The sequence below is a fragment of the Elaeis guineensis genome, chromosome 6 (assembly GCF_000442705.2).
Source record: "Elaeis guineensis isolate ETL-2024a chromosome 6, EG11, whole genome shotgun sequence".
Classification (NCBI taxonomy): Eukaryota; Viridiplantae; Streptophyta; class Magnoliopsida; order Arecales; family Arecaceae; genus Elaeis; species Elaeis guineensis.
In genome coordinates this window covers 126447277-126474369 of record NC_025998.2, presented here as the reverse complement: position 1 = coordinate 126474369, position 27093 = coordinate 126447277, and the positions used below count along the sequence as shown (strand labels likewise).

The 27093-nt window shown below is 38.8% G+C and overlaps 1 protein-coding gene across 2 annotated transcripts in view; it reads left to right on the top strand.

Annotated features, from left to right (window-relative positions):
* Positions 1–24537, top strand: part of LOC105033236 (uncharacterized) — a 30191-nt gene extending 5654 nt beyond the window's left edge. Inside the window, exons 4-10 of one of the 2 annotated variants that reach the window (XM_073259781.1) lie at positions 3168–3252; positions 8271–8327; positions 10604–10663; positions 10757–10975; positions 11114–11375; positions 11460–12685; positions 23662–24173. In XM_073259781.1, the coding sequence (XP_073115882.1) occupies positions 3168–3252; positions 8271–8327; positions 10604–10663; positions 10757–10975; positions 11114–11375; positions 11460–12685; positions 23662–24018 (2266 nt within the window). In that variant the 3' untranslated portion in view covers positions 24019–24173. Of the gene's footprint in view, positions 1–3167; positions 3253–8270; positions 8328–10603; positions 10664–10756; positions 10976–11113; positions 12686–23661 lie in introns of both variants that reach the window. The other variant, XM_019846597.3, reaches the window with a different exon arrangement.
* Positions 24538–27093: the final 2556 nt, after the last annotated feature.

Below are 27093 nucleotides of genomic sequence, written 5' to 3'. Positions count from 1 at the left end.
ACATGCATTTGATTCTACAGTCACCTAGCTTTGGAAATATGATAAAGAAATGCCCAAATTTAATATGATGAAAAGATTTATTACTAGTTATACAAAATTGCTGAACATAATAAAAGTTTGAACAGCTTAAGTTAATGAAATAATAATATATTTGCTTTTGGTAGAAAATATGGTACAAAATACCAGTATGTTTTATTAATTTTACCTTTATGCAATATTAAATTCTACCTAAACTGTTAAAAGTACATAAACAGGAAATCTACCCATCACAAAACATCCTAAACATTGTGTGGCAATTTTTTTTATTTTTTCTTTTTCATCAAGTGTATCAATTTTTTTTAAATTCTTTTCTTTATGATCCAAACTTGGAAATTTAAAGTGAAATTGTCAAGATTGCTGTAACATAAAACCGGAGCTCCGCAAGTCCAACCAAAACCAAAACCTAAACCGAGTCTTCAGAGCTTCTACCAAGGAGTTCTTAAAGTTTAAGAGGTTTAGAAAGTGCATTAGACCTATTATCCTGATGACACAGCGGCATTGCCAAAGTACGAAGAAAGAGCCCACAAGGAGTTATGACATGCGCCGGATGCTGAACTAAGAAGAGAGGGACTTGGTCAGGCTTGTTATCCAAAGCTTTGCATGGAGAGGGCTCAAGTGATAGCTTGTACTTGGTGGCTAAAGGGACGTTCCTTTGAGGAAGTCCAAGTTTTGACATGAAATGAGGAGCATAATGAGACTCTGCCCTAAACTCCTTAGGCAAAATAACACCCTGTCAGCCATTTGTTTCAGCCTGGTGCATGCCTGTTTCCTTGCCCCCTGAGCTTTGTCCTTTATCAGTTGTAATGGAAGCTTGCCTTGCTTGCTGCATGGAAAGTAGAAGGGAATTGATCCACTAGAAGATGTTTGGACAAATTCTGCTTGTTGTTTGTTGTTTACGGGTGTTTGATTTGTGGAAAAGCAATATGAAATGAGGGCTTGTAGCATGGAGGACCCATCATTCTTCTGTCATGATACTTTAAGTATGGGGGATAGGTGGCCCATTGCCTTTTAAGGTGACATGTTGTTCTTCTATATCTGACTTGATGTCTTCCATCATGATGATTTTTTAGAGGGTGTAGGTCAGATGGCCACAGGTTGGAGTCATGCCCCTTCCTAGGATATTACTGTGGAGGGTGCTGTAGCATGATGATGAATTTGGTGCCAGAGGCTTTTGTTCATGATTGTTTTACATTTTTTGCTGATAAAAGAAGGGGGGATTAGCTTCTGTCATTGCTGAGTATGCAGTTACCCTGTTGTTAGCATTATGAAGAGCTTTAATATGGGCAGTAAGAGAGCTGCTAAAGAGACCGGATCTTAAAAACAACGATATGGTCAATGATGATGATGTTATCTTGGAATGTTAGAGGATTTGAAAAAAGATGTAGGAGTTGTTACTTGTCTGATTTTGTTATTTTGCAAGAAAATAAGAGATAAGATTTACAACCTACAGTAAGATTAGTTGGTGTTTCTGGTCACTAATTATGCAAATATGTTGGTTTAGCTCATTGGGTGGTCATTGCTATGGGTTATTCATGAGTTTGAGATATTGGGTCAGTCCACTTGGACCTGATCTATAACAGCCCATCTGAACCTGCTAAAAGGGCTGATACCAGAATTATTACAAAGTGATGAGGCTAAGTGGTACCTGATTTGTTTTGTCAATGTGTTAAGACTTTCTAAACTACTTTTAACTAATTTTTAGATGTTTTTATAATGTAAACATTACTCATCCAGTAGGGGGCCTATAATACAGTAAGCTTGTTATTCATGATATTATTTTCCAAACAAGAGGCCTAAATTTTAAATAGAAAGCAGCACAATATGCAACTTGCCTTCCTTTTATCTGGTAAGAAACAAAGTAATGCTTAAACCTTTGCTGAAAAATCTATCTAGACTTGCAAACCTAGTTTAGTTATATGAAAGTGCAGGACATATAGATGCCATCTAGTTTGTCTTGACAACTTTCAGATGATCAACTTTCTTCATTCCTACTCTTGCTTGCCTTTTATATTTATTTTTGGCTAAACTCTTCTTGCTTTGTTGGTGAAGTGTAACAATAGATGATCAGTAGATTAGTGGATTAAGGGTTTGTGCTGCACTGTTTAAGATTATCTTGGTGCAGAAAGTTAATCTCACTAAAATCTCATTGAGATTTTTTTGTAATGATTGATTTGATTTTAAAAAATATATTTTTCAATCTAAAAATACCTTTTTTTAAAAATCTACTCTTGATTTAGTGTAATATCAACTCATTCATAAAAATGTTGACAGTAGATGAGTAATATCACTTCATGGAGTGGTAACTTCCCAACCTGCAGTTCCATTAGCCCTAGGAAAAAATTGCTACTCAAGTCAAAATGTTGCATGCAAGGCTGAAAATTGTACTGAAGTAATTGCTAGATTACTACAGGCAGAGAACTGTCTGGAATCTAATCCTCTCTTTGCACTCTTTCTAATCCAAATTTGTTAAACCCAGGCTGACTCTTAGGTCTTGTCAAATACCAGAGACTGATTTAATCACCCACATGTCCTACATATAAAACTAAGGTTCAAATTATTTCTATAGAAAAATTTTTATAAACTTTTCATGTTATCTTGAACTAATCATATGGTGAACTTCTAAATCAAGTGATCTGGTGCTATAAGATATGTTTGTCTCCAAGGAAATCTGTGGAAAAGGAAAACTAGAATTTTTTCGCAGAGAGAAATTTTTTTTTTTAGAAATATAGAAATAACTAATAAGCTTTCCAAGTCTGCCAAGTTTATATTGAAACAAACAAATGAGAAATTAGATTTTCCAAAAAAAATCATTTTTTCTTGCAACCAAACATACCTTAAACTGAACTGGATTTTTTCCCTCGTCCAAACGAATCCTAAATGTTACATGTGAGGCTAATTCACCTGTTAGAATATTATTTTACTGGCGGATAAATATCACATGCTGAAACAAGTGAATTCTTTAGAAACACGAAATCTTCCTGACCTTTATTGCTTTCTCTTTTGGAGTATTCTTCTCCGTGCTTATAATGCTATATTTCTGCATAATCTTGAGAATAACTCTTTAATTTAATTGAATTGGATAATTGGAATGCCATCTTTTAGTTTTTGTCTTTTGATATCTCATGCAGATTACTAGCAATGGGATTGATGGAGTACAATAATGACTGGGGAGCAATACAGCAACATTTTCTTCCTTGCAAAACCAAGCATCAGGTTATTATTATCCATAGGCTTGAACGTGACAAAAAAAAAAGGAATATCCATATAAAAACTCATCCAATTCGCTTTACTTTTTTGGGTCATTATGATCGTAATAAGAGCCTTTATCTATCAACTAGCAAATTTTGTTGAATTTGCTTTATCTTTTTCACTTATTAAGTTTTATCTTGACAATTTGTTCAACAGAAAGTTACGTTTTGGATTATTTATTAATTATCTTTCATTCTTTTCTGCAATTGGTTTAGGAAGTGAATAAAATATTTAGACAATGTAATATAGAGAGCTGAATAATAAGAGATGATAACATGCATTACCATGGGACTATGGAAAGAATGAAATTCTAAAGTTTTTAGAGATAAAATGTCCTGTTTTTGGGGGGGGGGGAATGCTGAGTTATGAGCAATCATATCCAAGAGTAAATTTTTAGCAAATTTTCTAGTTGTTGGGAGATAATAAAATTCCTTCCTTCTATGGATGAATGATAGATTGATGAGAAGAATAGTTATTGCTCTTGTAGTATGAATTTATTGCTGATTCTATGATAGGTAAACTTGAAATATCCAAATATCTGTGTGATCACTAAGTTGCTGCTTACTCTTAATTTATCTTGTTCATATGGGGTGGTTGGTTCAATCTTTGTTACTTCCTGGGGTGGGTATGCTGCCTTGGATGATTCTACATTAAATTTGTTATCAGAGAGAGGTAAGGAGAAGGGTCTCCACTGAAAGAAATGCATAGCCCCAAGATGCCAATTTAAGATAGCATCACATATAGGTTTTTCACATGCAGTTCTTATGTTTCTGACCTCTTCTCTTGTTGAGTTTTAACTTTACTTTAGGGGCCTGGTATAATTTCTTTATCTCATTTTTTTTATTTTTTTATGTTGATATTGGATATCTTTTACCTTTCATAGATTCTAACTGCATTATGTGAAGGTGGATAAATGTTTTTAGTTTTACGGTGTCATGGAGTTTCTTGAGGGTTCAAGCTTTATAACTGAACCCCAAAAAAAAATATTGTTTGAAGTTTGAACTATGGGCAATTATTGACTCAAGAAAAGATCAAATTTTAGGTCTAAATTGGTGCAAAGTTTGTGGCGAAGAGGGGACAATGAATCACAAATTTGAAGTGGCTTTCTCTAAGCTTTTTTCTGTATCACTTATTTAATTTCTCTCTTGTCACCTAGTAACATGATGAGATTAGGGTGATTTTCTTCTTTTCTTTTTTCTTCTTTATTTTGCATTTTGGCAATTTGTTATATCTAAGACATTTTTTAACAGGCAGAGTCATATGGATAGGCGTAAGGTTCATGGCTTTCTTTTGTATAATAGAAATATTTATAGAAAGATTTCTTTTAAACTGATACAGGATGTGAGGATTATGTTTGGATGTCATTTCTTTATTGAACACCAATGATTATTGAATGTTGGGCAATTCCAAAGGTGCAAACAGTTATTGATGATAAACTTGGTTCAACATCTTCAGGATGTCTACATGAAGCTCAAAGTCACATTTTCCAGATGCAAATTTAGTATGTGTCCACAAACAACAGCATTGGAAAAATACTTACCAAGAATCACCTCCTATTAAAGAAGGAACCAAAACCTAATATGCATGCTGCCAATTAATGGCACAACATAAGGCATAAGATGTCTGCATTCCATCAGCCTATTTATACGTATGCCTTGTTTTACATAACTTTGCTTCTGACCCTTAAGAGTTGAGATGTTTTGTGAAAGAAAGTGAGCCGCCAGTTTTCAGACAATGTTTGAGAAACCGAAACTTTCTTACGTCAGTGTAAGTCTATATAGACAAAGATAATGGGCTCAATTGTCATTGATTGATAACTGAAAACTTTGAACTGTTAGCTTGATGAGTGAGACTCCAAACATCTAGGTAGTCTGAGGAAGCCTTGATCAGGAGTCCAGCAGGACATTCCACTTTTCTTCAAAATTGAGGCTTGGTCCTCTACATCTTCCCTTTGTTTACAAGAGGGAAGGAGAAAGAGAAAGAGGGACAAGCTCTAAGTTATCCATAATTCAATGCTTTACAACTGGATTCTTTTTTTTTTTTTTTCTTTTGAATAGTTACCCACTGTTTAAGTATCATAAATTTTCGAGATGGCAGATGCTTTGTTTCAATGGTTCCTAGCTCCTCCCATGTGACCTTTTATGGAGCATGATCCTCTCTTGACATGGTATTCTGGGACATTTGGTAGGAAAGAAGTTGTTGAGGGCATGGTTATTTGCCAAAATGGTTGAAAATTTCTTTCTTTCTTTATATATATATATATATATATATATATATATATATAGAGAGAGAGAGAGAGAGAGAGAGAGAGAGAGAGAGAGTGATTTCATATTGGACATTTCTTAGGGATGGGGAATGAACTCTCTGGATATAATTAAATGTTAAACTTTTTTGGTTTATTATTTTGTTTTATGGTTGTTGTCCTACTCATAATCGTCATATGTTATTGACAGGAGAAGAATCCTTCTTTATAATATTATGCATCACTTGGTGAAATGATTTCTACCCTTTAACAACCATAACAACAACCCAGGCCATTCAAATACATGCTGTAATTGCAGACTGGTTTACTATGCGTTGAAATGATTTCTACCCTTTAACAGCTGTAACAACAACCCAGGCATTTCCAACGCATGTTGTAATTGCAGGCTGGTTCACTATGTTTTGAAGTGACTTTCACCCTTCAACAACTGCAGCAACAACCCAGGCAATTCCAATGCATGTTGTACTTGCAGGCTGGTTCACTATTTGTTGCCAATCTTTCTTCCATTAGATCTTGTTTTTACGTTGCTCTTCTGCCAATAGTACCTACAGTTTTGGTTAGCTTAGGGAGAAGATTTGGATGAAGCTACCATCACCAAATCTGTCAGAAAGGTTTAAAATAATGAAATGCTTAGGAAACAAGTGTGGAATGAATTTGCAAATACATTCCAAAATGTGTTTAGAAGTTTCCTGCTACTAAGCTTCCATTTCTGCAGGAAATAACATTTAGATCACATTGTCTACTTTTGGTGGAACTCAAAACATTGGTCACTTTGCTAACTTTTAGATATACGTGAAGTGCAGCTCTCGTAGAAGGACAATTGTTCATTCGATAATCTAGGTCAACTTTCTCTAAAAGTCCTAACTCAAGGGTTGTTAGGAGGAAGTGACCAAATAATGTCACTTTCCAAATTAATATACTTAATAGAAAATAGTGATAGCATAATCAACTTTGCTAATGTTATCACATGGTTGGATACTTGGAATAATTAGGATCCTTCTCTAATACTAATGAGTATAAGCTAATGCTATTGAGAAGATTTATTTCCATAGTTGGTTAACGGACTTAGATCTCGAAGATTACATAATCTTCATAATGAGCTTAGAACTCAGATTTGGAAAATGTACATTTGAATCCAACCTTTTAAACTTAAAAAAATTGTGCCTTGTGCTACCTTTTGAGTGTTCTATGGAACACATCCTTGGTTTAAAAAAAAAAAAGAGCTTCCAAAATGTGATAATGAAACTTTAGCGTGAAAGATTATAAATTTCATGCATGCATTTGGGGAAAAAGTTATTGATTATGTTTGATTGACCTGCACTTAACATCTCCAACTAAAAATTAGCTCGAGCTGTTTGCTCGGATAGAAGTATGATGTGTTGCTATTAGTTTGTATTATATAGAATTGATCAACGTCTATGGAATCAGAATCAAGATCCGTGTTGGCTGGTTGGCGGTATGAGTCAGTATGGATTCATATCGGACCGAGAATTGACATAGAAGAGAAGAAGGGAATCGGGGAGGAGGAAAAGAGAGAGAGGGGAGGAGGGAGAAAAGGGAAGGGAGGGAGAGGGTGGCCAGGGGAGATGTTGGTGGTGGCCATAGGCGGGCCGCGGGTGTGCTTGGAGGGCCACCAAGGCCTTCGCTTCTTTCACCAAATCTCAATCGAGAGAGAGAGAGGGGGGAGGGAAAGAAAAGGAGGGGAAGCCAGCGAAGAAGCTGTTGAATGGCCTCTAGCTGGCCGTCGTGGATGTCAGATAGCGCGATCGCAGCCTGAAATAGGGGCGATCACCCTATTTTATGGATTTTTTTTTGAAAAACTCCAACTACAGTGAAACCGGCAATGGGTTTATTGGCATTACTTAAATGAAGCCGGCAAATCAATTACTGGCTTCACTATTCATCATCGTTTTTTAAAAATACGATGAACTAAATAGGGGTGGTCGCACTTGTTCTGCGGCCGTGGCTTCATCCGCACATTTTTTGCTGATCGTTGGCCATGACGGCCTCTCCATTGACTGCACCTCCCTTCAGTACTGTCGTTCTCCCCTCTCTCTTTATCTCTTTCGATTAAACGCCCTATTGGGTGACATTGAGCTGCAGAGGCCTCTGCGAACCTCCGACGGCCTCGACGGGCCCATTGCTGGCCCTCCGATAGCGGCATCTCCTCTTTCCCTCCCCTCTCTTTTCCTCTCCCTTGTCCAGTGTTCTGATTTGTTCGGTTGAACTATCTTGATTTGCCGCCGGTACGGCTCGAAACATCCTGAACCGCTCGGTTCGGCGAACGATGGAACTGATACTTAAATATGGCTTTTGCCTTGTGCATTAAACTATATCATTGGTGATTGTAGAGTACTTTGTGTGATTCCCTTTGTTCGTAGAGCATTGATGTAAATATAGCTGACTAAAGAGCCATTTTCAAGTGGAGTTTAGTCATGTTGCTTACCTAATCATGTCTTTTGACAATCAATTGCCATGAAATTAACATCATGGGTTTTGTGTTGTATTATGCAGATGTTTCACTTTATTGAATCGTTGGTGTTGATATATCTGAATATTTGCAGCTGTTTAAGTGCTTTTTGACTGAAGCCTGATAATTCTTTTAATTCTTGTATATTCAAAATATGCGGCTAAATGTCCTCTCTTTTATTAGATTAATTGTTTTTTTCTAGCTTTTTGCTGTTGTCGGATGTTTTGACATGTCTTTCCATTGGTGTAGATTTTTGTGAGACAGAAAAATCGTAGTTCCTCTAAAGCACCTGAGAATCCAATCAAAGTAAGTATTTGAAAGCTTCTGACAAGTGAATCTAATGCCAGACATCTATCTTTGTTTCTTCTTTAGTTGTAAACCTTTTTTTCTTTGAACACCGTAGTTATCCTTTGCTCTTTTCATCGGTATTTGTTTCGTGCAGCTGGTTCAGAAGTTAAATAATTGATAAATATAAGGATTCTTTATGTATGTAATGTCATTATATATTAATATGTTCATTTTGGCTAGTTTTAAACATCTGTCTAGTTCTGTTCTTGGGTCACTATGCTTGAGGTTTTTGACCAGTGTATCTTCGCGTAAAGCATTTAATTCAGGATTTGCTTTATCGGCCTGCTAAAATGGGCAATATATTCATCTATTTGTGTTTGTCTTGTAAATACTTAAGTGGTGCTGGACCAATATGATTATATGTCCCTTTGATTTTAGACTTCCCAAGTAGAGATTTATTGTCTTAAATTTTTGTTCCTTTGGGAGACCAGGCTTTGCTTGAGTTGGTCTGAGGCAAGGTTGGCAGTACTAGGACCGAGACCCATACTGGCTGCCAAGTGGTACGATACGTACTATGCTGTGCCAATTGGCAGTGTACTGACAAAGGGGAGTTGGAGAGGGAAGGGGAGAGGGAGAAGGAAAAAGAGTAAAAGAAAGAGGCAGGAGAGAGAGAAGCCAAGAGAGAGGGCTTTCGGGCACCCTTTCCTTCTTTTGCTCTGTAACAAGGCGGAGGGAGAAGGAAAGAGAGGAAGAGAGAGAGAGAGAGGGGGTGGGTGGGATAGGGAGAGGGAGGGAGGGAGGGAGGGAGGGGAGGGGGGGGGGGGCGGGGGAGATGGCTTTTGAGCCCCCTCTCCTCCAGTTGCTGTGTAACAGGGCGGAGCGCCTGTTTTGAAATGAAACAGGGGGCTCCAACCCCTTTTTTTTGAATTCTTTTCTAAGTGAAATATCCCGCCCTCTCTCTCCCTCTCGGCCTCTCCCCCTTTTAGGAAGTGCTTTTTCTTCTTTTAAAAATCAAAGCAGCACTTTTTTTAAGCAATACCAAACATTGCCATAGCTTGTGTTGTCTAGATCCCAGTAGATGGCAGTGGTGGCAACTGTGTCTGAGTTGTTAGTTTGTCCTTATATCTTAATTACTGAAGACCATTTAGTTGCTTAATGTTTGTTGACCGCTATATTATAAAATTCTAGCCTTTGGATTTAGTGAAATCCCTTTATGATCCTGGTTGCTTTTGTTACGTTACCTACCTTTTCATTGAGTATGCAAAACTTTGGCGGCTTAGCTTGCCCTTCATAGATTAAGAATCTGGAAGAAGCAAAATGTGGAACTCTTTGTTGGCCTAATTGAGCCTCTCAATTAAAATCAATTTAAGTTTGCAAGATGACTCTATGTTCTTTCCTGTCAACTGTCAAGGAAATCCTAAATGGCTGCTTTGTGGCTTCTTGATTCAAAATTGCATAGCCATGGTGGATAGATTTTGTTGGTAATGGACATTATAGATTTCACAGAGAGCCTCCTCTCCTTACCAAATTCACCTTATCTTAAGGTTCCATGCTATTTCTAAGAGAATTGATATTCATATTAGGTTGAGGTCAGCCATTAAATGTTCTTAAAGTTTGATATATAACCTATTAAAAACCACATATCGATCCCATATAGTTTGGGACAAGGCTTCAAACAAAGTTTTAGGTTGTCATTATATGGTGGGAAAAATGTATTTTCTTTTCTTCCCTTCTTATAATTGAAAATCACAGGAGAATGTATTCTTTGCATGGTAGCAGGAAGAATTATTCCAAAGTTACATGATGGCTAGCTTTAATACTGCTTATTGGTATTGACAGGGTTGAAGGCAGGCCTCTCCAAACCTTGGTGCTGCTTTTTCACTTTATGTCATGACATTTAAGTTGCATTTGGATGTAATACAAAATTATGACATTTAGTTATTTTACATATTTCTGAAATCAATGTTATGCTGTTGGGCACAAGGTGTTCTGTTGTATGGTGAAAATTCATGAAATTTCTGATATCATGAAATTGAAACTTTCTACTTTTCATAGAATTTTCCAGATTCTTGAACTTTCCCTGTCTATCTTCTTTTGTTTTTTCTATTTATGGACTTTCTTGCTTTAGCTATCAAACATCTCCAAAACATGTTTATCTTTAAACATTGAACTAGTTGAAAGTATAGAATTATAAACTTGTAATCAGAAACCCGAACTTGATATATTATGTTTTTGGTTTATTGTATATCAGTTTTGTATCTTAGTGTCTCCTTTCATGTATTAACTTGATGCAGGCTGTACGACGCATGAAGACATCTCCATTAACTACAGATGAAAAAGCAAGGATCTGCGAGGTGACAATTGGATTGGCATGCCCCTTTAACTTTTGATAACAATCCAGTTTTGCCGTTATATCTCATCATATTGCTTTTTGCTGACTAAATCAGGGGCTTAAACTCTTTAAACATGATTGGTTGTCAATTTGGAAGTTTTTTGTTCCCCATAGAGATCCATCCTTGCTACCCCGACAGTGGAGGATTGCTACTGGAACACAGAAGTCGTACAAGAAAAGTGAAGATGGTAAAGAGAAAAGGAGATTATACGAAGCGAAACGAAGAAAAACCAAAGCTTCAATAATTGATAAGCAAGCTTCATTGGGATTGGAGGTTAGTTTATCAAAATTGATGATTAAAGAAATTGTCTATCCTTAAGCATTCCTTCACTATTTTTGTTGCCTCATGATTAAAGAAATTGTCTATCCTCGAGCATTCCTTTAGCATTTTTGTTGCCTCCATTACCACCAGGTTGATAATGGAACAAACAGTGCAGATGACATGGACAATGAAGATGAAGCTTTTATTCATGAAGCATTCTTGGCAGACTCAGTACATGGGAGTTCCCATCGTGCATGCAATGATATTTCTTTTTCAAACATTAACAAAAACAATGTGCAGCCTACTAATGTGAAGCTGTACAAGGGCACTCGATCTTGTGAAAATTCTGCTGCTGGTACAAATAAAAGTGGAGCTGTGCATGAATCTGTATCATCTTCAAAGCCCTCAGAGAGTATGCATCTTTTATCTCATTGGTCTGGTAGCAAATGCAGTGCATCTTATGTGATTTCTTCCAAGCATTTGTCTTCCATTTCAGAATCAAGGGCTCCTAGACATACTTTAGGTTCACTGCCTTACCAAAGGCGTCGAAGAAAAGGTGTTCGGATCGTCAAATTGGCACCGGATTTGCCTCCTGTGAACCTTCCCCCATCTGTTCGTGTGATCTCTCAGTCAGCTTTCCAAAGTTGTCACAGTGGACCATCTTGTTCTGATATTGGCAATAATGAAAGAAAAAAGCTTGTTTCAAGGTTCCCACAAGCCATAAAACAAGATGCGACTATGATGAATCCCAGTAAGCAGTTATCTATGTCCTCAGAAAATGGCCTCGAAGTTAGATATCAACAAGATGGGGGGACCTCTGGGAATCAGTTGGCTGAAGAAAATACTTCTGAATCAGATCTCCAGATGCACCCTTTACTATTTCAGGCACCTGAAGATCAATTTTCATCATATTATTCAATGAACTACTATAATACAAGCATTCACCATTTCTTCCCAGGGATACAACTTCAAACCAATCCCAATTTCGGTAAGTCTGAAAATTTTCTTAGGACAACCAAGCATGTTGATGTGACACCACATCCAAAAGGGCCATCATCAGATTTGTGTACTATTGACTTTCATCCACTCCTGCAAAGAACTGATGGTGTAAGTGGCGACTCTACTGGTATCTCTTCCATTAATCCATTACCTGGTGGTTTGGGAGCACAAGGCAATAGTGACAAATTTAATCCACCCGAATGTATCTTGAGAAAACCCCTGGTTGATGATTCAGCAAATAATGGAGCATCTCCAGGTCATCAAGGAAAGGAAAATAAACTTGATCTGGATATTCACTTATGTTCTGTGATGGACAAGGAAAAGACTACCAGCGGCGAAGTTACAAATGAACATCAGCATATCGATTCAGAGAGTCCGACTTTGGAGCAAGGAATGATGGAGAGTGGTATGCAAGCTGATTTGCCAATCTGCCACCATAAAGATAATATTCCTGATGTTTTAGTTTCTAAGGATTCAATTATAAGTGAACAAGCATGCTTTGAGAAGGATGTCAATTCTATAACAGTACCATCTAGTCCGGGTAGTGCATGTCAATGCACAGGAGATTTTCATGATGAGTCTTTTCCAGAGATCGTAATGGAACAGGAAGAATTAAGTGATTCTGAGGAAGAAAGTGAACATGTGGAGTTTGAATGTGAGGAGATGGATGATTCAGAAGAAGACAAGTGGGACATCACACACCCTTCTGAAATTCAGAATAAGGTAATCCTGCTTGTTGTACCTATCGTCTATACCTGTTTGCTAAGAATATTTTATAAATTTCATGCTGGATGCGCAGAGTAAGATGGAATATTGCCTTATGCCAATTTACAGTTGGCTACTTAGTGCAAAAGAATTGGATAATAATTGATTGTTCTATTTAAGTTTTGATGGTATTTACATGTTGCTTCTTATGTTGGAAATATCAAAATGACTATTTTAACTGATAAGTAACACTATTGTTGGTATTAATTTTATTACAGGAGATGAAACAATTGTTATATACCAAGATTAAAAAAAGATTGCGCACACATTTGCTTTTCTCATGTATATTGGAGACACTAGAATGCCATGCAGGGATGCCTTAAGTTGGCCTTAATTGTCACTAGTGGTAGTAGATGCTCTTCCATGCCTAGGGGCATCCTGGAACTGATTCATGATTTATAGGGCCAAGGGAGTGGATTCCCAAAGAAATTAGGAAGCTGGTGGTTGTTGCAACACGATGAGCTTGTTAAAAACTAATGTTTCTTTTTTATTCAAAAAAAAATCAAGGATTTGAGTGAGCTAGTTTACATCCTCATTTGCTGTATTATCCTATACTTCATGGTATGAGATACCATACTATATTATAGGATACTAAGACTCGATACACCCCACATACTGAGTGGTGGTGTTGAGGCGCATACTATGCTGACACTAGGTACGGGGTGTTGGGTGTCAGTACGTGTCCAATATTGAGATTGCAAACCTTAGTTCACATGATGAGGCTTAAGCAAATTTTTGAAATATGTAATTATTGTGGTTGTATTTTCAACCCAAGGAACCAAAATTGATGGATGGAAGAGGAGGGAGGCTGATTTACAACTACGCAACGCCAATGAGTTTTGAATTTTCAAAATTTGGCTTTGGAAAAGGAGTAGATAATTAGGACGGATTGCAGTCTTGATGTGGTACGGGAGGCTCGTAGGAATTTACTAAGGAGTCGTTGGGCAAAGCTTTTGGAGTGCCAGAAAGCACCTTTGGGCCCTCCAAAAGTATTTTTGAATGGTATAATGGTATTTGGTAAAAAAATTAAAAAGTTATTTTGGCTTGGCCAGAAAGTTGAAAAAATTTACTTAGAAAAAGCTTCATTTTAGAGCTTTCCCCAAAAGTTTTTTCCGACCAAAGTTAGAAAGTTGTTTTGATTTAATTAGTTTTTTTCAATGATCAAAATGCCCACTACCAAATCTTATAGTTACAGCTTATGTCATATCATATTATATTATTATAATATGATTATATTATAATAATATTATCATTATATTATTATGTTATAAATATTAATATAATTTATTATATTGTTATATTGCAATATAATATAATACACTATATTATAATAATATTGTATAATATAATAATATTTTAGTATATGATAATATATGATATTATATTGTATCATATTCTACCGTACAATATCATGCAATGTCTTTTATTGTCATTTTACCATACGAAAAGTACTTTCTTATTTTAGTTACCAAACACGTATTAAAGTTCTACAGCATTTTACAATATAGTTATGAAAGAACAAATAGCTTTCTGTAAAAGCTCTACTTCTTAAAAGTTCTAGTTCCAAAGCTGCAAAAGCTCTACTGCCAATAATAATCCCAAGTAGAGTCTAAGGCTTGTGAAGGCAAGGTTCCTACTGGAATTAGGTTAGCATATTAGCTTAAAGAAGCAAGGGAGAGAAGGTTTCTAATGTGTCATGGATATAATAAGTAGCTTCCGAAATCCAAAACAGAAAAAAAAGTTTAGGTGGAAAGAAAGGGAAGAGAAATTGGGAGCTTAATCTCCTAAGGTCTGATATTGATCATCAAACTTCAAGGTCTCTCACAACCATCTCACTTGCCGGCATATGCTCTCTCTCTCTCTCTTCCCCGCATCCCTTGCCTCCTACAATCTAATAAGCCTCCTGCAAATATCTTCGAACTTCACCCCGTTCCCCTCAAGACATCCCATGGGCCCCTGGCTCACATACTAGCAATCACCATCAAAACACCTCATCCTCTCTCCATCCTCCTTATATCCAATGTCTTTGACGATGTGGTGAGCACTTAACAGCACCTTTGACCCTCATCCACTTCCACCCTCAATCGCGGCCTCCTACCCCCTGGCCCTCGGTCATCGGCAACTCCACATCCTGCATCTCCAACCTCTCTCTCTCTCTCTCTGCCTTGTCACTTCTTGTTAGAAATCATGTTGACCTGTGACTGAACATCCAATCTAGTTCTCACCAAACATGTTCATGTTCCCCACCACCAAACTCCTCACAATCCGTACTTTTGCTCCAGCTTCATTGACTTTGCTGGACCCAATGCTGTCCACGTTGTTGACAGTCTTGCTAGCTTTTGGAGTGCCCTTATCAAGGGCCCCCCGAATCAGCTGCTCAAACCACATTTGCCAGTCTAAGGCCCTTTGTTGTCACTTCACCTCCTAGTCATCTTTGGCACTCTCTTCTGGTTTAACTAGTATGCCTTCAACTCGAGCTCCATCAACATCTACAAGTCATCCAACTTAGTCTGCTCCATCCATGACCAATGGATCACCATTAGTCACACCATCTTCACCACCACCCTAGTTGACTGCACGGCAGTGCTTGCCACACTCTTCAAGGAGCACCTTAGACAGGAACTAGAACGTGATTGACATCTACAACAACTTTCTTGGTGGCTTTACGGAGATCACTGCCTGCTGCTTCATCATATGACCCTGGGGTGACAAGCACATGGGAGTTCATTGTCACATGGGTAAACTTCAACAAGCTTGTGGAGAAGGTGAAGTTTGACCATCCTCAGAGGCAGTGCAATTCAACTATGAGAAGGGATCATCTTCACTGTCCTCTTCACATGTGAGAGGTTTGTGAACAAGATGTACTAGGGGAGGGATGGGCAGCTGTAAAGGTTGTTTATGGGAGTAGGGGGAGGTTGCTGGAATGCACATCGTCTAGATCCTAGTGATCTTTGGACCAAATGGATTATTGCTCTCCCACAACCCCATTTTCATGGTTTAGGCTGCTCCCATTTCTCTCGCTGCTACAAAGGGAATCGCTTTTGCTTTCTTTTCGTTTGGCTACTAAAATGTTTCAATTCACCAAATTATCTCTTGCCTACCATGGATTTAGCAACATTTCAAAAGGTTGCCCCATTTGGCAATCTACGGATCTATGCTTATTTTCAACTCCCCAAAACATTTCGTCGCTTGCTACACCGTTCTTTTTGGGCTTGAAGATCTCAATGATGGGATAGCTGGGATGGATCTCACTTTTTCAGGCTCACCAATGCTGGTTCCATCTAAGGACTTGGATAGGGATGTGCTGCGGGTTTGATAAGGAGTTTGGTGGTGGTGGAGAAGTCACTCAGTGCTGGTGGGATAGAGGGAAAGAGACAGAGATAGTAGGCAGGCATACCAATAGAGAACAGTAGCTGTGATGAGGGCAAATTCAAGAATGATGGTAATGGTGAGGAAAAGGTTAAGGTCAACAGCGGTGCGGGGGAGGGGACAATAGAAAGGCCAGTAAGCGAATCAGGGTTCTTAAGCATGGACAAGAGGGAAGAGATTAGGATTTAGAAGAGGAGAGGGAGAAAATTAGGGTTCAGTCCCAAGCTTTCCCAACTCTTTTTTCATAAGGGCATTTTTAACTTTTCCTAATTTTGGTTAGTCTCATTAGTCAAGGTTTGGTCAAAGTAAAACTAGCAGAATGACTGGTCTGCACTGAAGGAGTTCATGAAGATTTATTTATAAATAGACAGATAACTATATTGTGACACAATGGGCATTGGAGTGCAGGTTGTAGGCACACTATATTTTGTTTTCTTGGGAGCTTCCATGGCCCCTCTGGCCCTCTGGATTGTTGGTGAACAATCTTTCAGAGGTTATAACTGGTCAAAGAAATACTGAATTTTGATGATAGTGGACTCATCGGAAATGTCTTAGAAATTGGCAAATATGGCATGGTCCTTGGTGAAATTCCAAATTTTGTTCAAAAAGTGGCTAAAAGCTGTAGCTACAATTTAGTGACTATATTCTTCCAGAATTTTGGGTTTTAATCACATTAAGAGTCCTTAAAAGAGTATAGCTTAGATGTCCAGGATTTCTTAAATTAGATGCAAAGGTTGTGATTACTTATGGAAGAAATTTTATCGTGCTTTTATATATAGTATGGATAAAGTGATCTATATAATCTAAATATATCAAGCTCTAGTCGGTTGCATGATCGATGATACCTTTTCTGAATAGTCGAGATTGGAATCGCTTGCCTGCTAGGCTCTCTAGAAGAAAGTTGGAGCAACATTGTATGAAAACATATCATCCTTCTTCGGGGACAAAGGGTGGAATGACCTCTTGATCTACTTACTGCAACCCAGGACAGGTGTTGTTGTCTAGGTCTTCACTGTTGTTCTGATCTCCTCGATGGGACATTGTGTGGGCCAAGAGCCACAGCTAGTTGCTGCTTCCATTTGGTCGTTCTTTCTCGTTGTTGATCCTGGCAAGACCTAGCTAGATGATCATGTCTGCTGGTTGGTAATGAGAGGACTCTTGGTACCCACAAAAAAAGGGGTGCTAGTGAAAAACAATAATCCAATCAATATTCAGATTAAGGCTGCACTTGGTGTCATAGATGGAGTGATGAATGTAGTTTATACAATTATGGAAAGGTTAAGACGACCTTGAAGGGCTATTAGTGGCAAATTTGCCAAAACCAATGCATCCTGGGAAGCAGAATAATGTCACAAAGCATGTTCATTGTTGCATCATTTATCATTGATCTAAAAGTTTGTGATGAGTTAGCCAATGAAAAAATTCATGTTGGCATCCTTAGTAAATCTAGACTCATGTTTGGAGTGGCACGTGAGCTTCAAAAACAAAATTGAAATATTTTGATTTAGATGGAATTTTTTCTTAAAAAGGATTTATATGGAATTGATTTAAATCTAGTTTCCATTAAAATAAAAATTATGGGGCCAAAATAAGTGTATGTATGATTTATAAATGCTAATTAATTACCATTTCTTAATTCCTATATATGTCAAGAATCATTATATTGAATTTAGATTTTGAGTTTCAATAAGATTCTGAACCATTTTAGTGTTAAGTTTCCAAGAGATTTAGATGGAAAATATTTTTTTAACATGAGTTTGCCATCAAGAACTAAGTCTCATATGCATTTATGGTGTCATGTTAGATTGTGATTAAACAACAAAGTTATATATGACATTGTAAGCATGACTTATGTTTTTCTCATATTTATGTTTTTTCTCAAATTCTAATGGATATTTTGTTGTTTTCCTACAATTTCAATTGACATTGCCAAAAGTAGAGCCAGAACTATGAAAATCAAAACTTGTCTATGGTAGCTGAGACAAGTTTTTGAATTTTTTTTCTAGGATTGGATTCAACTTTTGTTAGAATGTAGGAAAACACTTCCTTTATATTTTCAGTGAAAAGAATTATGGAAATTTAATACATGGTTCCAAGCTATCATGAATATTATGAAAAAGAGATTTAAAAAAAAAATACATCTCGTCTCCCCAAACCTCTTGGGCAAATGAGTTCAACAACTAGTTATCATCATAAAGATCAAGGGAGGTGGAATTACCATGTGAAGCTGCTTCCTGAAGTTCATCAATGACGTCATTTGCAAGCATGAAATAGAATCAAAATGGAAATTAAAATGGAATGGTAAAAAAAGTTAGGAATAGGAATCACCATTCCTATTTAATTGTTCATTTGTTTAGGCAGAGATGAAGGATTGCACTAGAAATAAAAAATAATTCCATTCCAATATTTAATTTAGCTAATTGTATTTTTAAATATATTGATTTATAAGACCAACTTTTGATAGGATCCATGACTAAGGAATAGAATTGAATTTTAGAAGAACAACCACTATAATTTTTTGGAGGCCTTCGTTATAATACACACACACACACACACACACGAGGAACTTCTTGTATTGGTCATTGTAATATTATAGCCATTATTTTGTCTTTGTTAATTTATCTTTAATAATATAATTTTTAAAATTCAAATGTTAATTAAATCTTTTTTTTTTTTACAATAAATGCTACTAATTGATTTATACCAAATATGCCTTTTATTTTCACTTGTTTTCATTTTATACCTTAATTGAAGACTGAACCATGAAAACCCATGCTCGAGTTGGAATTTTTTAGTCTGAAAGTGTTACTTAGCTTAATTTTTAGGAAGCTCAAATAATTTCGAGCTGGGGTAGGATAGATTTTGTTTGAAAATAGATAGGGGCAGGTTTGAACCTAGCCTGGTTCAGAAAAAACCCTAAATTAGGTTAGGCTTAAGCACGGTCGAGGCTATACTAGGCTCAAGCTCGACATAAATTATGGGCTAGATTCAAGCATAGGCTTAACCTAGCTCGACTAAAGCTGTTGACAATAGCTACTGCATTTTCGAGATCTTTGCAAGCAAACATCAAAAGGAAAGAAAAAAATGAAAAGAAAGGACACCATGGTAGTTGAAATTCCGCATGGACCTATCCTCTTGGTGGATTTGATGGTCATTGTATAGGAGGTTTGTCCAAGATAGCCAAAAGGTTCACAACCACATACCCCAGTGTGAGAACACATAGATAACTAACATGATTTTTTTGGTGGTGGGGGGTCAAGGAATATTTCACGTATGTGCATTTGCAAGCTTATACATCAAGGGATGTGAGGCTTGGACATAAAGTGATATGAGGCTGGTTCATAATGCGATGTTTTCCCTCCACATGTGCATATGCCTTGCAGAGGTTTCAAAGTGGAAGGTTTCAAAAATTTTGTGTTATGTATACTATGAAAAAGGAATCTCCCCTTGAATAAAGGGGCGAGCTAGGGTGAGTTCTTGGGATACACATGCATGAATATTAGATAGGATCTGGCTATCTTTATTTTTATTTCTTTTTCTTTTAAGATTTTCATTGTATAGTTCCTAATTTAAACTTGATGAGGAATTAGATGGTCTTTCAGGGATTGAGCTGGTGTTTGTAATTTTGGAGGGTGAGGCTTGGCACAATGGTAAGATGGCTCTATTATGGCCTAGAGGTCATTGGTTTGAAATATGGAAATAGCTTCTCTACATGTGGGGGTAAGGCTGCATACGTCGAACCCTCATCAAGCCCTGCAATTGTTGGAGTCTCATGCACTGGGCCGCCTTTTTTAGATGGTGTTGGTAAATTAGAGAGAGAGAGAGAGAGGTGGGGTTGATGAGTCTTTGAGTACAAGAGATTTTTTTGGGGGGGAGGGGGAGGTTAAGGGTTTTAGTAAGTGCTTTATAGAGCTAATTTAGTGAGTTCAAGTATGATAAATGCTGCAGTCTACTTGTTCATGCTAAAATGGAAACCTATGTAGAGATCGATTATGATTCATTGTGAATTTGTATCCAAGGTGAAGCCAAGTTATTTTCCTTGGGGACCAACATTAATAAATCATGAAAGGTTTTTAGTTGACTTACCAATCTCTTCCAAATAGCAGCATATCTTGACTAGAAAGTTATATCCTTATCAAATAGATATAATAGCAATGCTCAAATTTGATAAGGGGAAAATACACAAGCAACTAAATGAATAACCTTCCTGTTGCAAATGAATCATTATATTCAGCAGTAAAACAAGGATACAATTGTTAAATTTATTGATTGTTTGTTGATATGAAATGCTATGCATTCTTAAATGAAAAAAGGCGTTCTGTTAGGAAAGAAAGTGAAGCACAGAATTTCCCTTTTTTTGGGGAAAAGCTGTGGAGCACTTGCCAGTTGGCCCAAGGCCCCAAAGTGATGCTGTTGTCGCGTGGGTAGGACAAATCCTATATGATGCCACCTGCTGTCTGAATACATCAGCAGGTGGGCAATTGATAAGTGATCCAGCGAACACTCCATATTAAGGTTTTAAATATGGTTACCAAGCCCCATATTGGTTGTCTCGGAATGGTACAACACCAGTATGGTTGGTATATACCAAGACTCTTAAATCAATAACAATGAAAAGCAACCAGTATGGACTAGTATGGTATCTGTACACATTGTTGTTATCGACCATTATAGAACGGTATGATCAGTATGTATTAATCCAGCTGATTTCAGCATAGCAAGGATGGTACCAGTGATGGTTTTCAATCAGCATGGTACAGTATTGATGGTGTTCTATTATGATAGTATTTAATTCCTTGCTTATAGTGGGGCTATGAGTGTGGGGACAACTATTTAATTGTATTGGCAAATGGAGAAGTGCACAAAGATATCAAAATATGTATTTAGTTGAAAGTATGGGTTGCAAATAAGGCTGCTAGGGGATAGAGAAATCCAAACAAGGGACGGAGGAAAAATTATGTACTGTACCTTTTTGGGGCGGTTGTTTTTGGCCCGGGGGGGGGGGGGGTTTGGTGTGAGGCTATCAAGGTGCAACCAAGTGGTCAAAAGCTAGATTTAGGAAGCAGACCTAACATTGATCTGCTTTGGTTGTACCCATCTAGTCATAGATTTAGTGTTCAAGGGCAATTCACTAGGGGCATAGATTCAATTTTGGCAAAACACGTAAAGAATTCACCATATCTTCCAAATAGATTCAATTAACTAAGAATTATAAAAAAATAACGCAAATAAAGAATGTAATTTTAATGAAGTAAATAGGTATATATATATATATTTATTATGTAATAACAAGTGTAAGGGAAATCAAAACAACAAATCAAGATATGTCATGCCTTATCAAATGCGCGGTATGGAGCATATACCATACCATATTGTATAGGGCTGTACAGAGCATACTATATCGTATTGATTCAGTATTTGTACGTGATATTGAGGGTGTACCTTGTCGGTATGCCAAATCGGCCCCCATATTGGACATATTGACACAGTAACAGGGCATCATCGATATGGGGCCTGGTACTAAGATAGTGTACCTTGCAACAAATACTAGTATAAGATCACTGTTGCCAGCAACACAAGAACATTAGTCTGTAATCCATGAGGTTTTTTTGAATTAACTATATGTAGCCCACAAATGTGTATCGTCTTTGAGTAACTAAACAATTTTTAGTAAAGCTGATTTACCAAGAATGTTTTGGAGAAGTATTTGGCAAAGAAAAAGATTTGTGAGTAATTCAATAATTTTATTAATAATTTGGAGATTGTTGTTACTATGATAAGTTGGAAGCATATTGAATCAGCTTTTCTATTCATGTTGAAATAGAAAAATATTATTAAGAGGAATTCCTCATTGTTGGGATATCTTGGTTCTCCCATGATACGCACTAATGTTGAGATGGAAACATTACTAACTGAAGGATTCCTTGGAACTAGAAGTACCATAATTTTCAGTAATAGAGACTAAAAAGAAGAATTTGGGAAGCCAAGGATTGTGATTGAAAAAGACAGCACAATAGACCTTGGTTTGATGTGACACCGGAGAGGATGATCTACCTCAAACTGCATGAAGTTTGTCGAAATGGTTAGAAGTTGAGCTTTTGTATGCAATAGAATTAAGTCAACTTAAAAATTTTTGTTTGGTAATCGTGAGCAGTAATAATTGCATCATTAGGTTTGATGATAATGGACTACCAAATAACATTTTACCTTTTTGAACCTTTAAACTAATGAAGTCGGTGAATATAGACTACCAAATAACATTTTACCTTTTTGAACCTTTAAACTAATGAAGTCGGTGAATATAGACTACCAAATAACATTTTACCTTTTTGAACCTTTAAACTAATGAAGTCGGTGAATATAACGTTCGGCTAGACTAAATGAGAGAAGAGGTTATGATACAGAAGATAAATAGATGGAAGCAAAATATAGAGGCAGAGATGTAAAAGGAAAAGGATTCGTAGACATGTGAATGACAGAGAGAAAAAAAGACAAGTATAACTGGATGATCATCTAGGGGAGCAAGGTCTGATGTACTGGTTGGTACCATATCGTACCAATACCAAATCGGTACGTAATCTCATACCGTACCGATATTTGGTATGTCTTGCCATCTCGTACCATATCGTGTGCTAGCACTGTAATAGGATAGTACTTGAATGGGGCTCGGTACTGAGACGGCGAACCTTACAGAAGAGTCAAGGCCATGGTAGCATTGAGACTTCAACATCTCGAGCATAACTTTCTACTACAATGTCCAAGTAAGGTGATTTAAAGATGTATTAAAGCTAGCTTGATATTGAACCTGACTTCTGCAGGTGCATGAGCATATCTTTATGCGTGTGTATGGGAGAATAGAGGAGACCAGCTTTCAATAGATTTGTAATGGAGTGATACGAAAATAATGGCAAAAGGGAGTAATAAATTCTCATTCTCTTTTTCAGTTTCCGTAAGGTGAGAGGTCAAAGTTCCTTTTTACCTCAAGGTTTTCTCTCACATCTTGGCTTAACAATATATAGGTCCAAAGAAAATGTGATGCCTTACTGCTGAAGGTCAAGTAGATATGGCTGGAGCCTACATCTATTAGTTCCTTTATATTAAGTATAAAATTTTTGATGGGCATGTGTGGTTCATCTAGCATTGGGTGCCCTCTGTTGATCTTCTTGAGTTCATTTCCTTGCTTCTTCACAAGGTGTTTGTCTTGTGCTGTAAACATCCCTGTAATCTGCAACTTAGCAAGAATTAACAGAAATCTTAACTATGGTGTCAATCTCAAATTCAGTTGGTAAACAATATGAGGGAAAGGCATGTATTGGATTATAACTTAATCAGGTATCACATTCTTGGTTGTTCAGTGGCCGGTTTGTTGCTTTGAAACCAAGTTTGGTTAAACAGATCAATGCTGACACATTCTTCTTCATAAGTTAGTCTGTTTCGTAGGCAAGTCGGTTGGCCTCCGTATCTTTTCTTATGTTTTGCTTGTACCACTGATCACTGCAGTCTTGAAAAATCAAGCTGTGAACGTTTATTACTTTCATCTTATGGAAATTTATTCTCTTGAACAGGGGATTTCAGCCTTTGCTGCTGTAGGTGAAAAAATTCAAACCATTCATAACCAGCGTCAATCAAGATCTCTGACACAAGGATCAGTTGATAAGGACAATAATTATGGCAGTCCTGTGCAGACACACCAAGGTTCATGCCATGGCAAATTGTCACGGTTAAATCCCACAGATGGAAGTGCAAAAAGGGATGGATCTCATAGAAGTTCTCCAATTGTACCTCACACCCGTCCTGGACGATCCAGCAAGGCACGAAGTTCTAAGAACTCCAAAGGCACTCATCAGCCCCCCTCACAAACAGTTAATGAACGCAAGACTGTTGCTTCCAGAAAACCTAGAAAACGTCCTGCTTTGAATTAACCTCTGCAAGTCAAGCTATTTGTGATTACATGTCTAGCCATTTCTTATTGCTGTTATTGATATCTGTTGAATAGTCAATGACTGGGTGGAACAGATGCTGTTTGGTTGGTGCACCTCTTTAGAACATCTAACAGTAGCAGCAGCCATTTCAATAAGGCCCAAAATCAGGATAACCCAAATAGCATCATACAGAGAAAATAGTGCTGGTTATGAAGTATCTTTGTAATAAATAGTGATTTTCATGCTGCAATATAAAGTGTATCAGCAAGGTAACCAAAGAAATGGTAAAAGATTGCACGAGATCCGTGCATATAGTTCAAGAAATGTAGTTCAAGGAATGTAGAATGGACGGTTCTTTGCACGTGCGGTGCATGGGGGAGCCTTTTTGCTGACTAACCTTATCTAGTGTAGGCCCTTGAATGTTATGAAGCTCATTCTTTTTTATGCTGGAAATGTTATTAATCAGCCCATAACATGTATTCATTAATCAAATGGAGGTCAGCTATAGCAGGGTTTTCATGTTTGCACTGTTACGAGGATTTGTGAAAGGTACTTGTAAATCTTATAAAAAAATGAGTGCTACTTATCAGTCTTTTTGCTGACTGAATTCATTTGGTTGAAGCACGGATGGAATATCAATTATACTAAAATTGTTATATCTAGTTTGAAAAAAAGAAGAGGGACTTGCACTGTTGTTCCTGGTCTTAAAATGATATGAAATTTTTGGTTCTTTAACATGCATTTCTCCCAGCATACCATAATGAATGTCCAAACTTTTCCAACGTGTCAAAACAGATCTTGATGTTTTAGGAAATATTGCTTTCCTCTATTGGTTCAAAGTCGTGAAGAATTAGAATCCAGGTATAAACATGAGCATGGACGGTACCGTTCAGTTCCATGCCGTTACACACCCAGTGAATTTCACATGATTGGTGTTCAGAAGCCGCAGCAACGGTCCAAGTGACTGTTTTTTAAATTTCTTGTCAGCACCACCGATCTATATCTAAAATTTGCACATGCAAGCCTCCATGGAGAACGCCAGATAAATATTAAAAGGGATCGATTTGTTGCGGCCAATCTTCTCGTCGTCTGATCGTCGGAAACGAGCGCCTGCAAAAAAAAGTCCACACTGACCGGAGGTGGTTCCGGCGGGGATCCTCCGACGGTTAAGTCAGAGAGGAGATTGGGCAACAGTGAAATGAAGACAGAGAGCTCAATCGAGAGAGAGAAAGAAAGGGAGCAAGCCTGAGAGTTTTCGGAAGGACCCTCGAGCACTGTTGCCTTCCCCGATATATATAGTGGAGCATGGTATGGCACCGTCATTAATGGCGTGGACAATTGAAGAATTGTCAATTCACTGTAGAATGTCAGAGTCCCCGTAAAGGTGTCAAATCGCCATGGGGCCGTCAAATCACTAGGGTTGACAAAGCCATAGGTGGGATAATGCCGCTAGGCAGTAGCGCCGCATGCCGTTGTCAGGGCTGACAGTCCCTGGCGGTAGTACGGCGCCTGGAGGAGTCGTCTGACCTTGGGTCGGTGGCCAGCTGAAGGGCGTCGGGTAGAGCTTCGGACCCCTCCTATGGTCAGCCGGGCCCGTCGCGGGAGTCGAACACCGGACCCCCCGGTGTAGTCGGTCGGGAGGGCAGAAAGGGTCTGCTCGACCGACATACTCTCGGTCGGTCGGTCGGTCGGTCGGATGGAGTCAGTCGGTCGGATGGAACCGATCGGTCGATCGGTCGGATGGAGTCAGTCGGTCGGATGGAACCGGTCGGTCGGTATATCCCAACAGTTGCCCCCCACTCCTGAGCCTGATGTCGCATCGGCCCGCGTCTCCACGCAGGTAGGACGTCGGGCGAAAGGAGTGGATTCCTTGCTGCGTCCTGGACCGAGTTTGCCGACCTCACCGGCAGATGGTCCGGTCAAGTCGACGTCAGGTGTCCCGTCGTCGGGACGTCAAACAATCCGGTGTCAGGCGATCGGGTGCCGGACGATCCGGTGTCAGGCGATCAGGTGCCGGACGATCCGGTGTCAGGCGATCGGGTGTCAGGCGATCGGATGTCAGACAATCGAGTGCCGGACGATCCGGTGTCAGGCGATCAGGTGTCCGACAACTTTTGGAGAACGCAAACCGCCGTCCGGTGCCAGTTCTGGGAGCGCAGGTCACTGTCAGGCGTCCCATCGGGGATGCGAATCGTCGCGGGCAATTCAATTCCGAATCGCGGCCCTTCCGCCACATGTCGGGGGTCGTCGGACCGGCGTCCTTCGCATTTAATGAAGGCGGTGTGGCCTTTCCGGGATGGGTGCGTCGAACCGCCGGATCGAAAGGGGGCCCGGATGCCGCCACGTGTCGTCCATCCGAGAAATCTCGATCAGCGCGGCGTCATCTCGGCCGTTGAACGGCCCTATATATATAGAGCCACTTGTGCTTGAAGCTCCATTCCTGACGATTTGCTGCGGAGACTCTGCCCAAGCGGTCCTTCCGTCGTCGCCGGCAGCTGCCTCCTCTCCCACTCTCGCAAGGGTCCACCCGGGGTTCGTGCTCCTTCCTGTTTTGCCCTAGCTTTCCTTTAAACCTTCTCTCTTCCTTCTCCTTCTCCTTTGGTTTTGTCTTCCTCGTGGTTCTGGTGTTATGGCCAAAACCTCATCTCAAGGGGCTCGGTCGGGAAACCCGACCGATGACCCTCGGTCGACTCCGGAAGTTGAGGTTTCCTCACTTTCGGGGCCGAATGTTGATTGGCTTCGGGATCAGTATCATATCCCGGAGCAGTTCCAACTTTCCGCCCCAGGGGCCGGCGGTCGGGTTAACAACCCACCGGCGGACCAGGTGGCACTGTACGTCGAGGACCTCCGGGCTGGTCTTCGGCTTTCGATTTCGGAGTTCGTCCGAAATTTGCTAGACTATTACGGACTTTGTCCGGCGCAACTGGCGCCGAACTCTGTTCGGCTAATAGTTAGCTTCGCCTTGTTGTGTCAGCTTCTGCCGACCAACCCTCGTATCTCTCTCTTCTGGACATTTTTTGTCCTCCGATCCCACCCTAAGGCCTGAGGGTGGTGGCTCTTCAACCTCCGGAAGGA